General features: G+C 45.8%; 1 protein-coding gene across 1 annotated transcript in view; it reads left to right on the top strand.

Annotated features, from left to right (window-relative positions):
* Window positions 1-14676, top strand: part of LOC124613117 — a 319714-nt gene that overhangs the window by 297712 nt on the left and 7326 nt on the right. Inside the window, exon 5 of the mRNA XM_047141728.1 lies at window positions 386-582. Coding sequence (XP_046997684.1) covers window positions 386-582 — 197 coding nt within the window. The remainder of the gene's footprint in view (window positions 1-385; window positions 583-14676) is intronic.

Below are 14676 nucleotides of genomic sequence, written 5' to 3'. Positions count from 1 at the left end.
CGCGTGGACTACCCTTGCAAGCCTCCCAACAGACCCAAATTCTCTCTGCCCGAAAGAACAGACACCACATACACAACTAAGTTGATGAAGGCCAGTGATCCCTCCAGTGCAGATGCGCACCAAGCACCAACTCTTGCGGGAATCGGCGAGATGCCGCGAGTAACGAGGCTCATGAGCAGGGGCACTGCATCAGTAGTATGAGGTGTAAGTTGAGAATTTGGATCTAGCGGTCAGCACATCTGCCTAGTAAACAGGAGATCTGAATTCGAATTCCGGTTCTGCACAAATTTTCAGTGTGCACTATTACGAGCTAATGTCTTTTATTCTTTTGAATCTTGGTTCTCCTGAATGTCTCTGAACTGACTTGGGTGGCGACCTGTTGCAGGTGTGCCTGATCGACTTCCAGATAGCGCGGTACGCGTCGCCCGCGCTGGACATCAGCAACCTGCTGTACGTGTGCACCACGCCAGAGATGCGCGCGCAGCACGGCCGCCAACTGCTGCGCGACTACCACAGCTCGCTGGTCGACACGCTGCGGGGGCTCGGCTGCGAACAGCCCTCCGCTGAAGAACTCTGGGACATGTGAGTCACCCGTCTGGGACACACTCACCTCCCTCCACTATTTAAACAAATATTTTGAGTTTAGATTAACCAGAGCGGAGATATGAAACCACGGGAACAACTAAAATAGCGCATCACTTCACTGCAATTTTCATTTATTGTAACACTTGATAGCAGACCAAGAAAATGCCACACTTGACAGATAATAGCACTAGAAAAATAATATACACCTGATTCAGTTTTCTGCACTTTAGTTAAAGTTCAACAGGGGAAAACACTAGTTCTCCCATAAATATACATATGCGCGTAGGCGCGTTAAGGAACTGGTTATGAAACAGTCACTTATAACATCAAGGCAGGCACACTTCATGTAAAGAGAAAATAATTAGCAAGCTTATGACATGCCACAACTGCAAGGAATACGATAGACCCCAGCCTTACGCAAACCAAGGTGGTCGAAAAACACATTTCACACCATATATCTGCAAAATATGGCCAATCCTGTTGGAAATGCTTCCTGCGTAAGGCAAGAAGGCCGTAGACTTAGGTGCCACTTCGTTGCTATCGTCACTCACCCGTTGCACAGAAGGCTGATGACGCAGCGCACGTTTGATCTGCCTCTCACTGTAACCATTCTGACGAAAGGTGACTTCGAGATGTGATAGCTCAGCTGCCAAACTTTCAGGGTCTGAGATAACGTGGGCCCTGTGAACCAAGGTGCGAAGTACTCCTTGACGCTGAGCTGGATGGTGACAACTATCAGCTCGCAGATACAAATCAGTGTGGGTAGGCTTCCTATAAACAGAATGTCCCAACGTACCATCGGTCTTCCTTTTGACCAACACATCAAGGAATGGAAGGCATCCATTCTTTTCCACCTCCATAGTGAACTGAACATTCGGGTGGATTTAATTCAGATGTTCCAAAAACCGGTTTAAATTCTCACTACCATGAGGCCAAACAACAAAAGTATCGTCTACATATCTGAAAAAACGCGCAGGTTTCAAGGTCGCTGACTCCAAAGCACGGTCCTCAAAGTCCTCCATAAACAAATTGGCCACAATAGGTGACAACGGGCTTCCCATTGCAACTCCATCAGTCTGTTCGTAGTACTGACCATTGAATAAAAAGTAAGTGGAAGTCAGCACATGTCGAAACAAATTTGTTAACTCGACACCAAACTTAATCTCAATTAGCTGCAACGAATCAGAGAGAGGAACGCGAGTGAAAAGAGAAACCACATCAAAACTGACTAAAATATCAGAGTCATTCAAACGCAATCCCTGCAATCGACGTAAGAAATCTGCAGAGTTCTTAACGTGGTGTTCCACACGTACCTACTAGTGGGCTCAACAAACTAACAAGATGTTTAGCTACACGATATGTCGGAGCACCAATATTAGAAACAATAGGCCTCAACGGGACAGCCTCTTTATGGACCTTAGAGAGGCCATATAATCTAGGTGGTACAGCACAGTAAGAATTAAGACTCTTGATAGTCTCCTGTGACAAAGAACTTTTCTTCAGGAGGTTATTTGTCTTTCTCTCAACACTCTTAATAGGGTCAGCACCGATTTTGCGATACGCCGAATCAGAAAGTAGACACTGCATCTTTTGAATGTAATCGTGCTTGTTCAACAAAACGGTGGCGTTTCCCTTGTCCGCAGGTAAAATAACAATATCAGGATCCATTCTAAGTGAACGTAAAGCAGCCGCCTCAGCTGCTGTAATGTTACACTTGGGTGGACGGGCCCCGGTCAACACACGACAAGCTTCGCTCCTAACCTCCTCCGCAGCCTCGGAAGGTAGTTTATAAACAGCCTGTTCGATATAACTAATAAAATCAACGACTGGCAAACTCTTAGGCGTCGGTGCGAAGTTCAAACCTTTCCCCAGCACAGACAAAGCTGCGTCGTCAAACGTTTTCTCCGTGAGATTGATCACAGAACGTCGAGAATTAGAGTTAGACACTGAGCCAAGGAAACGTTCAAACTTCGCCGAATGACGAGCAGTTACAGATTGAAATTCCCAGTCCGACTGCGACCAAGAGGCGCCATCCACCCAATCCCAAGAAAATTCAGAAACATTTGACGCCATCATTAAATGAAGCTGAAATAATTCCTTAGAAACAAAATCTAATTGACGGTGATTATAGTGGATCCTTTCACGAACAAGAGCTAAACCAGCACGTTGCTTGATGCGATTGGCGGCAGAAGAATTAATATGATGCACAACCTTAGCAAACGTTGGAACCACACTATGATTTCGACACTTCTATAAAAACGATAATGCACATTCCAACCTTACTCTACTGCTGCGAAGTTTATCCAGTCTCCGCAGGTTCAAATGGCTCTGAGCACTATGGGACTTAACATCTGTGGTCATCTGTCCCCTAGAACTTAGAACTACTTAAACCTAACTAACCTAAGGACATCACGCACATCCATGCCCGCGGCAGGATTCGAACCTGCGACCGTAGCAGTCGCGCGGTTCCGGACTGAGCGCCTAGAACCGCGACACCACCGCGGCCGGCGTCTCCGCAGGCAACTATACATTTCCTCCCCGTAGAGGTAAACAATGTGAGACCGTAACTTTTCCCGGCGAATTGACTGTTCAAATAACTTACGGGTTTGCTGCCGGGTGATGTCGTCGAACACCGCCGATATTTCGACAGGAGCACACCCTGCCATTCTCAAGGCACAAATGCAAGGAAGAAGGAATGTGCAACCAAATTTAATACCTCGGTTCACAGAGGAGAAACAAGGAAGACACCACACACAGAACAAGTGTCAACACAAACAAAGATAACCAACATCAGAAATATCGATAGTTACTATTAATCAACAGGTGAGGTAGCACTAATTCTGTCCCTCTGTTTTTTGATGAGAGACAGAGCCGGATTCCAAGCAGCATTTAAACAACATGCTTATAGATAGACTAGAGCAAAGGAATAAATAACACATGCACGGCTTCTGACAGCCGACAAACTGTGTTGGGCTATTGAGCAGTGATTAATTGAAAATAGCCACAACATGCGCTAACCAGTTTAGCGGCGTATCTAAAGACAAGCATCGAGGAAGGACCCTGGTCAGAAGGTAATCAAAACTAGCAGGATTCCCTTACACGGCAGACGTGCCAGCACATCCGTTCATACCCCAGGATCAACTAGCGCAACATAAATCATTGACACATTTCAGATAATATTTTAAAACAATATACTTAAATACCTTTGTTTACCACAAGCCTTTATTGGTTCAAATGGCTCTGAGCACTATGGGACTCAACTGCTGAGGTCATTAGTCCCCTAGAACTTAGAACTAGTTAAACCTAACTAACCTAAGGACATCAAAAACATCCATGCCCGAGGCAGGATTCGAACCTGCGACCGTAGCGGTCTTGCGGTTCCAGACTGCAGCGCCTTTAACCGCACGGCCACTTCGGCCGGCCAAGCCTTTATTAGTTAACAGGTTAGGCTCTGTTAGTGAAGCCACGCAAATGAGGTAGCAAGTAAAGATCTACAATTCTACTTTGCCATTTAACACGCGTCGTGACGGGGAACAGGAAGAATCTAGCTAATTAATTGAAAGTCACTACGTCGATCCAGTATTTGATGATGCGCTCAAAATCAGCAGACAAAGATGAGAGTCAAGTTTACACTCGCAAACAGCACACGCAGGACACGAGCATACGGTGAACATTAAATAAACTGCTCCTTGTTCAGTCATTTACATAATGACGGAACAAATCATCTTCACCGAATTACCGTAGACGCCGGAATGCACAGTTGCTTGCAAATAACTCGAAATAATGGTCAAAACGTCTTACTTTAATCACAAGCTGCGACATTGTCGCAAATAAAACGGTGACCCGTATATGGAATAAGTTTCCTTTACTTTACGTCTATGGTCACAAACTTTTTGTCAACAGATTACCGGTTTCGGTCTATAATGACCATCATCAGATCTATTTCATAAAAATAAAGTCCTAATGTACTGCAGCCTTAGTGGCATCGTCAAATGTTAAATGCAGAACCAGCACAAGCATCGTCAAATATATATAAATAACATCATATGCACGAGTCATGTTGTCAGTAGCACTACTGTTTAAAACAAGCCATTAGGACTTTGTTTTTATGAAACAGTTCTGATAATGGTCATTATAGACCGAAACCGGCAATCTGTTAAGAAAAAGTTTGTGACCATAGACGTAAAGTAAAGGAAACTCATTGTCTTACTATAAGTCCGACGACACCCGTAGGATAGGAGTTTCAATGGACGACCAGCCCTCATCCACTTGGATCCACCTGCGACGAAGACAGTAACATTGGCTGCTATCACGGCTTTAACGATGCATCACACCTGACACGAGTCACGACAAACATCAACAAAACAGCGTGGCCTCCTGTACGCTCCCAGACCCCCGCAATTAGAGTTCCTGCTCCAGACCAACGCCCTCTCGCAAACACGGCAAAGCCCCTGTGGCTATGATAAGGCAACAACAGAGCGCGAAGCGGGAATTTCAAAACGAACGCGCTACAGACAAGGAGGACACGCAGAGAACCAACCGCGACATTTCGTCACGGTTCATGCCTAACTGGCACACCAAAGTAATTGTTCCTTCACGCTCAGCTGTGGGGTTGGCGTAGTGGAGGCGGTCAACACTAGCGTCACTAAATCAGATGCTACTTGGTTGATGTGAAGCCTTGTTTATACCAATGGCAATCATTAAAATAAAGGCATTTTTCGTTGTGGCTGGATCTTCTCATGAAATTTCAATCACTAACTTTCTCCTCAGAGTGTGAAAATACTTTGTTGACGCCCACTCACGTAGGAAGGAATGATCATCCAACAAAATAAAAGAAGTCAGAACTCCAACAGAAAGATTTCCGTGTTCTGTTTTTCCGCACGCCGCTCGAGAGTGGAACGGTAGAGAAATAACTTGAAGGCGGTTTCATGAACCCTTTGCCAAGCATTTAATTGTGAACTTCAGATTAATAATGTAGATGTAGAGCGAACAGAACCGAGTGGGCATCAGAGAATGAGAATTCTCTCTGGACGTAAAAAAAATCGCAATACCAAAAATAATTAATCTAGAATCAATTTTCGCGAAAAAATTTGTCTAGGTAACAAATTTAAGTGATAACACTGCAATTCTGAAATGCTGGTACATTAATTAGTGGCGTAACCAACAAATGTTGAATTCAAGCATGCATGCATACATTCAGTTATAAGAATTGCTGGTGTCAGTTTGTGGGATGAGTTCCATACCTGTTGCAATTGGCCGGTCTATATAGGGACGGTTAATGCTATCTGTGGAAGCTGCTGGAGTTGTGTCCCATATAGGCTCGACTGGAGACAGATCTGGTGATGGAGCAGACCAAAGCAACATGTCGATACTCTGTAGAGCGTGTTGAGTACAACGTGGTATTTGGGCGGGCGTTATCCCGTTGGAGCAAATCCCCTGAAATGCTACTCACGATTGGCAGCACAACAGGTCGAGCGACCTGAATGACGCACAAATTTGCTGTCAGGATGCGTGAGTTCACCACATGAGTGCTCCTGCTGTCATACGAAATCACACCCCAGACCAGCCGGCTGAAGTGGCCGTGCGGTTAAAGGCTCTGCAGTCTGGAACCGCAAGACCGCTACGGTCGCAGGTTCGAATCCTGCCTCGGGCATGGATGTTTGTGATGTCCTTAGGTTAGTTAGGTTTAACTAGTTCTAAGTTCTAGGGGACTAATGACCTCAGCAGTTGAGTCCCATAGTGCTCAGAGCTAAGCCACACCCCAGACCATAACTCCAGTGTGTAGCTCCAGTGTGTGTAGCATGCAGACAGGTTGGTTGCAGACCTCAACCAACACAGGGCTATCACTGCACCGACGAGGAACCAGCTTTCATCATAAAACACTACAGACCTCCATCTTGCCCGCCAATGAGCTCACGCTTGACACCATTGAAGATGCAAATGACAATGGTTTGGTGTCAGTGGAATGCACGTTAAGTGTGTCTGGCTCGGAGCTATCCTGTGGTGCCATCTGCTGCTACTGCAGATCCAGTACCATGCGCCAGAGCCATAAGCCGAACACGAGGGTCTTCCCTCACAGTGGTGCCTCGTGGCATTCTGGAGCCCAGTCTTCCTGCGACGGTACTCTCTCGTGACCACCGCTGCCAGCAATCATGTACATTCGTGCCAAGTTTTCCTGCAATATCGCCGAAGTAACATCCAGCTTCTCGTAGCCCTATTACACAACATCGTTCAAACTCGGTTAAGTGTTAATAACTGCGTCTTTGTCGCCTTAAAGGCGTTCTTGATTAACGTCCAATCTGAAACGTAACTGCCGGCCGCGGCGGTCTCGCGGTTCTGGCGCTGCAGTCCTGAACCGCGGGACTGCTACGGTCGCAGGTTCGAATCCTGCCTCGGGCATGGGTGTGTGTGATGTCCTTAGGCTAGTTAGGTTTAAGTAGTTCTAAGTTCTAGGGGACTTATGACCTAAGATGTTGAGTCCCATAGTGCTCAGAGCCATTTGAACCATTTTTTTGAAACGTAACTAGTGCTCACAACCGTTACAGAGTACATTTAAAGCAAATCTGATTTTCATGCTCATAGAGGCACTACTGTTGCCACTGTTATGCGACTGGCACGAAATCTGAGTAGACATCATCTCTCAGATGTACAAACACACCTAACAAGTTTCGTTCGTATATGTCGAAAAACTCATTATTGGTGTTGCGAACTTTTTTTCGTCAGTGTACATTCGGTCATACTCGATTCGCTTTCGCTATTGTTCGGTCTGTTCCGCTGGTTGTCGGTCTTTTAGCGAGCCATCAAAGAAAGTTCGTCCCCTCTCTGATTATGCGCTAGCAGTAAAGAAAGCTTTCGCCTGCTATCTTGTCCACTTTTGTTGTTATTGACATGTGCTGGTTGAGCGATGGAGTAGGCTGAAGAGAATACCTCGTTGCTGGTAGAAGAATGTACACTGCCAGGAAAAAAATTCAACTCCTTCAAGGACAAGATCATTTTAGTGACAAATTAGGCCACAAGTAGTTCATCATTGTAGGAGTATATGGCAAATCTAAACATGTCACAGTAAAAGGTACACAAAGAGTCGAATCAGGACACACTCTACCTCCTCTGGCGGAAACGTAGACACATGCGCTGAAGAGCCAAAACAACTGGTACACCTTTCTAATGTCGTCTACGCCCCGCGAGCAAGCAGAAGTGCCGCAGCACGACTTGGCGTGGACTCGACTAATGTCTGAAGTAGTGCTGGACGGAATTGACACCATGAAACCTCCACGGCTGTCTATAAATCCGTAAGAGTACGAGGTGGTGGAGATCTCTTCTGAACAGCACCTTGCAAGGCATCCCTGATTCGCTCAATAATGTTCATGTCTGGGGAGTTTGAAAGCAAGCAGAATCGTTTAAACTAAGAAAAGTGTTTCTGGAGTCACTCTGTAGCAATTCTGGGTGTGTGGGTTGTCGAATTGTCCTGCTGGAATTGCCCAAGTCCGACGGAATGCACAATGGACATGAATGGCTGCAGATGATCAGACAGGATGCTGACGTACGTGTCACCTGTCAGAATCACATCTAGACGTATCAGGGGTTCTATATCACAAGTGCACACACCCCACACTACAGAGCCTCCACCAGCTTGGGCAGTTCCCTGCTAACATGCAGGGTCCATGGATTCATGAGGTTTTCTCCACACCCGTACATGTCGATCCGCTCGGTACAATTTGAAACGAGACTCGTCACACCAGGTGACATGTTTTCAGTCATCAACAGTGCAATGTCGGTGTTGACGAGCCTAGGCAAGGAGTAAAGCTTTCTGTCGTGTAATCATCAAGCGTACATGAGTGAGCCTTCGGCTGCGAAAGCCCATATCGATGAAGTTTCGCCGAATGGTTCGCGTGCTGACACTTGTTGATGGCCCAGCGCTGAAATCTGCAGCAGTTTGCGGAAAGGTTGCACTTCTATCACGTTAAACGACTCTCTTCAGTCGTCTTTGGCCCCGTTCTTGCAGGATCTTTTACATGCCGCAGCGATGTCGGAGATTTGACGTTGTACTGTCATCCTGATATTCACAGTACACTCGTGAAATGGTCGGACAGGAAAATCCCCATTTCATCGCTATTCGGAGATGGTGTGTCCATCGCTCGTGCGCTGACAATAACATCACGTTCAAACACATTTTAATCTTGATAACTGCCATTGTAGCGACAGTAACCGATCAAAAACTGCGTCAGATACTTGTTGTCTCATATAGGCGATGCCGACCGCAGCGCCGTATTCTGCCGGTTTACATATCTCTGTATTTGAATATATGTCTATATGTCTATAACAGTTTCTTTGGAGCTTCAGTGTATTCTCGCATGCAAACGATCATAAGGGTGCCTAATGGCATACTGCTATAAATTTTCCCACGTGTCTTGCGCCATTTGTTGCAGTTCGGTAATGGTTCTTGCGGGCCCTGGAGACCGAGTAACTTCCCACTTCATCATGTCCGGTAAGTGATCAAGTGGCGAGAGATCTGTTGATCCTTCAGGCAAGGGTATGTTGTTACACTCGAAGGAGAGGACGTTTCGCGGCAGCAGCTGTTCAAATGGTTCACATGGCTCTGAGCACTATGGGACTTAACATCTGTGGCCATTAGTCCCCTAGAACTTAGAACTACTTTAACCTACCTAACCTAAGAACACCACACACATCCATGCCCGAGGCAGGATTCGAACCTGCGACCGTAGCAGTCGCGCGGTTCCGGACTGAGCGCCTAGAACCGCTAGACCACCGCGGCCGGCGGCAGCAGCTGTACGTGGAGGTGCACTGTCCTACTGAAATAGCACATCACATTCGTGAGGATATGAAATGGCAGTAGCATTGCGATAACAGCATGTGCAACGTAGCGGGCAATGGTTACTTTACCCTGCAGAATCGTCAAGTGGGACCGAGAGTTGTAACTGATGGCTCCCCACACCATGGTGCCTGGGATGGGACCTGCGTATCGTATGCGAATGCACCCCGGAATAGGCAGCTCACCACTTCTACCCCATACACGTGTGCGCCCATGAGTCACATACAGACAGAACCTAGTCTCAAAACTGAAGACAGTCCTGTCTCCAGTTAACTCTTTCACGACACTAGAGTAGCCATGGTCGGCGGTGTCGTCGTGTCAGTTGTAGCGTGGCTAGAAGCACTCATTATCTTAATCCTGTTGTAAGGAGAGGGTTGCCAATGGTTCCTGATGCAACATGAGCTTCAGCATGTGCCCGTATTTCGTCCCGTAATGATATTCGCTCGACCACCGCTGCTCGTCCAATGCTTGCAGAGTCAAGACAGAGGGTGCAAAGACAGGAGCGCCATCGTAATCGCCGGTGAGTTAAAAAATGGATCACTAGCGCTGCAGTCCCTCAGTGTGCACTTATTATACTCTCGTGCAGCTGAACACAGTCCTTGAGGGTGTTGCATTTTTTTCCGTCAGTGTAGATACTATAGGCGCTTCTGTGATCCAAGATATACACAGCACAAATGTCGAAGGAAAGGAAACGTGATTGGTAGAAAATTGCCGAAGCACTCAAAAGTCCAGCTGGAGATGTGAGAAGGACGAAAAATTCATGAGGTGGCTCTGAGCACTATGCGACTTAACTTCTGAGGTCATCAGTCGCCTAGAACTTAGAACTAAGTAAACCTAACTAACCTAAGGACATCACGCACATCCATGCCCGAGGCAGGATTCGAATCTGCGACCGTAGCGGTCGCTCGGTTGCAGACTGTAGCGCCTAGAACCGCACGGCCACACGGCCGGCAAATTCATGAGATGCTTACATCAGCAGGGAAATGAGTAAATAAGCTCAAGCTATGTATTTCTTTTTATTCAAAACGAACGTAGCAATACATTTCATTGAAAGTAAACAAATGCTCTCTAAAGTATCGATTAAGACGATTAATATTAAAAGTACAAGAAAGAATTGAACATTCTCGTTGTTTACGTTCATGATATTCTGAAGTTATGTGGCTCATGTACCACTATGAGATTAGAGGTTTTTGATCATGAAAATGGTTTATCCGGAATCACGCTACCTGCCCTCTAAAAAATAATACAGGAGATTTTATCAAGTAGCCTACGTGTCAGGTCGTAGTATATTTCACGTTTCATCAGTCGTATGTTACTGACATTATCTTCCTTATACATAGTTTAATAAAATCCTTGAAGTGCTTCGCATGTGTCACTGCGGACAACAGCAACTGTCTCAGATATAGCAGCTAATGGAATGTGAAACAATCACTAACGTAACGCAGTGGCTAGCACACTGGACTCGCATTCGAGAGGACGACGGTTCAATCCCGTGTCCGGCCATCTTGATTTAGGTTTTCCGTGATTTCCCAAAATCGCTCCAGGCAAATGCCGGGATGGTTCCTTCGAAATGGCACGGCCGCCTTCCTTTCCTAATCCGATAAGACCGATGGCCTCGCTGTCTGGTCTCCTCCCGCAAAGCAACCCAACCCCACTAACGTAATTGCCTACAGCTGCAAATAACCAGAGAGTAATATATGCTAGTCTTTCTTCGGGTTCCGTTGGTCGTCGATAATTGGTATTCTGCTTTTAAATTTCCTTTCCAATCACACGTTTCAGGCTTACATACAAATTCATACATTTAAATTCCTCTTTTACTATGCAGTTTTGCATTCTTCATCAAAAACAATGCTCTCGCCATGCAAAATAAGTCTCTTTCAATATCAAAGTTCTGCATCGTGGCTGGAACTACCGGTTATTAGCGGCAAAGAGTAATAACACAGAGTTCATAGACTTTGCTCGTTATCTCGTGTTATCTTCTGTTCCCTTTACAGTAAACAGTTGTACACAGACACGAGCGAATGGTAGTGCACACTGGGGAACTGTCGGCGCAAGCTTGTTCGCTTGTGTTCGTCTCCATTTGCTTCGGTGGAAACTGGACTTAGGAAAGACACTTTCTGGGCAGTTCTCGTACTGTTGTGACCGGAACACCCGTGCATCAACATTAGGCGTGCCTGCAGCCAAAACCTACCTGCTGTAATTTTAACGCTGAAAACTGATCTGACTGTCTGTATGGCGTTTTGCCGGCCGCTGTGACCGAGCGATTCTAGGCGCTTCAATCTGGAACCGCGCCACCGCTACGGTCGCAGGTTCGAATCCTGCCTCGAACATGGATGTGCGTGATGTCCTTAGGTTAGTTAGGTTTAAGTAGTTGTAAGCTCTAGGGGACTGATGACCTCAGATGTTAACTCCCATAGTGCTCAGAGCCATTTGAACCATTTTTTTGTATGGCGTTTGGTGAGGACAGGGCTGACTACTTTAACTTATGCTTCACCGAAATGAGGAGGCTCTGTTTGAATGCCTTACCTCACCATTTCTAAGCATTGCTGATTTCTACATTATAAGTTCGCACGAGTGGATGCTAATAACGACGTGCCCTCGGCAGGGTCATACAAAGGCCTGTTCCATAACAAACATTTGAAAAATACAATTCAGAAAATCTTTTGGTGAATGAAATACCGACTTCCTAAACCTGATCACAAATCAAATGCAGCATGTAAACGGAATTCAATCTGACCTACGTTAAACGCAGCTTTTGTATATCACTCTATTATTCATTCGATAACAGTGCATAAGGAGTCTGACTGTTCCAACATGGCACGTGAAGCTTGTAGTTTTAGAAAAACATTACCTTGAGTTCCGTAGTAGACGCATGAAGAAGAGCTGTTTGTAGCTCTGATTATAACTTCACCAATACAAACCAATACCTGCTTTCATACATAGCTGTTTCTCCTTCTCAGTATAATCCAATGCATCTACGCTCATTAGCACACCACATCACACACAGGTAAATGCACAGTTTCATTCAAGAACGATCTAGAATAGAAGAGACATGAAGAAGAATGGTTTGTCCCTGTTCAAAACTCGAAAGCCATGTGCAGCCTCTCGGCGTCATCAGTTCTCATTGGCTGAGGCCGCTTTCGTCTCAGATCTTAGGTGGAGAAACCAGGGTAGCAGATGCAGCAGTGAATGTATGGATATCGATCACTCCATGCAGATACAGGTGTCCAGGGAAGGTGATTTCATAATTAAATATCTCCAAAATTAAGATCGATAGAAAAGTTCATCACTCGGCATTATATTGTGAATAGCTCTGAGCAGTATGGAACATAACATCTGAGGTCATCAGTGTCTACTGAAACCATCCCACTACGCTAAACACGCTTGAATCGGTGATCTGTGTGGCGCAAATTGGTTCAAATTGCTCTAAGCACTATGTGACTTAACTTCTTAGGTCATCAGTCCCCTTGACTTAGAATTACTTAAACCTAACTAACCTAAGAACATCACACACATCCATGCCCGAGGCAGGATTCGAACCTGCGACCGTAGCGGTCGCGCGGTTCCAGACTGAAGCGCCTAGAACCGGTCGGCCACCGCGACCGGCCCCTTTTTTCACCTTCGCGTTTCCCAGAAGGATGTGGGACTTTCTTACGAAACGTATAGAAATAATTTATGTAGTATTTGATGTTAGGTAAATGTAAATGTGGGAGTAGCATGTAGACAAAGGAGGAAATGTGCGTTTTAGTAGAGCTAACTTAGGAATTTTAAGCACCTGCATTTTCATGAACAAGGTGTTTGGGAGCCAAATAAAACTATCAGCTGCGACTGGAGAGTACAGAATGCGCAAAATCACGTTAACCAGATGGTGCCGTATTTCGACGGTGCTTTGTCTCGTGACGTTCGGTTTCCCATTCTTGTCCACGTCAACGTCAACGTTAGCTGCCTCGCCACGGTGCCAACGCGACACGGAGCTAACCAGTTCCAGTCCTGGTGGTGGAAAAAATATTCATCGTCAGCATTTGATCGGCAAGGTGGCAGCGCAAAGGTCCTATTCGCCAGGCTTCGTGCAGACGCCCTGGGTTAAATTCCATATCTTTCCACATCGTCCCAAGGAGAAGGGAATGTTAGGCTATCGACGGAAGTTCGTCTGTCGGATGGGGACGTTAACCTTGGCGACCTCCTTGGTGCTATTCGCTATTTGCGAGAAGCAAGGTATGGGCCGTCGTTTGATTTCACTTTCACCCTTTTCACATCATCATAAAACGCAAACGTGGCCCTACACTACACCTGTTACAGTCATTAACAGTCAGCAGGTACACTTAAGACACAATTGCCACACACCGAGAGAAAAGGATTCCGTGTATGTGGAAGAAGAAAACCCTTTCCAACTATGTCTTGACTATCCATTGTGGTGGGTGGCGAGAACGCACTGGCAATAAAATGGTCTCTAGCTGCAATGTTGGCTTTGTAACCTATCCATTACATGATCGATCTCCACCTGTGCACACATCCTAACAGCATTTCTTGTAAATTATATGTAACAAGTTGTCAAGCCTGCCGATCGTACAATCAAGTCAGACTGTGCATGAAATTAGGATAACTCATACCCAGGATCAAATATTAAGTCAATACTATTTTCCATCTTTGGAATGTTTATGTCATTACGCATTTCTGCTAACCAGTTTACAGTTGAATTATAACGAATTATAGTCGGTGTGTGTAAGCGCTTTCTACAGCAAATAAACAATTACGGTGTTGACAACAAACCTCTATGCCGACCACAAGTTAATATTAGTCTGGGAGGATGCTGGGATACAGTACCATTTTATGCCCCATCGACTACATAGTCAGAAGGTGAAAGTAGGTGAATGTTCACTCGCAAGAACGTCTTATGATAAAGCACGAATCGCTAAAATCCCTTGAACTGCCTTGCTCGACACCTGGTGCAACAACCAAGTTCACAGAAAAAATATTAACGCAACAGTATTTTCCAGCTTACGTGTTCACACTGGACTCGCATTCGGGAGGACGACGGTTCAATCCCGCGTCCGGCCATCCTGACTTAGGTTTTCCGTGATTTCCCTAAATCGCTCCAGGCAAATGCCGAGATGGTTCCTTCGAAAGGGTACGGCCGACTTCCTTCCCTAGTCCGATGAGACCGATGACCTCGCTGTTTGGTGTCTTCCCCCAAACAACCCAAACCCAAGCTTACGTGTTAAACAACATAATGTTCTCATCTTACAACTGGTAGGCTTGAC

The sequence above is a fragment of the Schistocerca americana genome, chromosome 4 (genome assembly GCF_021461395.2).
Source record: "Schistocerca americana isolate TAMUIC-IGC-003095 chromosome 4, iqSchAmer2.1, whole genome shotgun sequence".
NCBI lineage: Eukaryota > Metazoa > Arthropoda > Insecta > Orthoptera > Acrididae > Schistocerca > Schistocerca americana.
The sequence above is the reverse complement of the archived record's forward strand: the minus strand, read 5'-3'. Positions and strand labels throughout refer to the sequence as shown.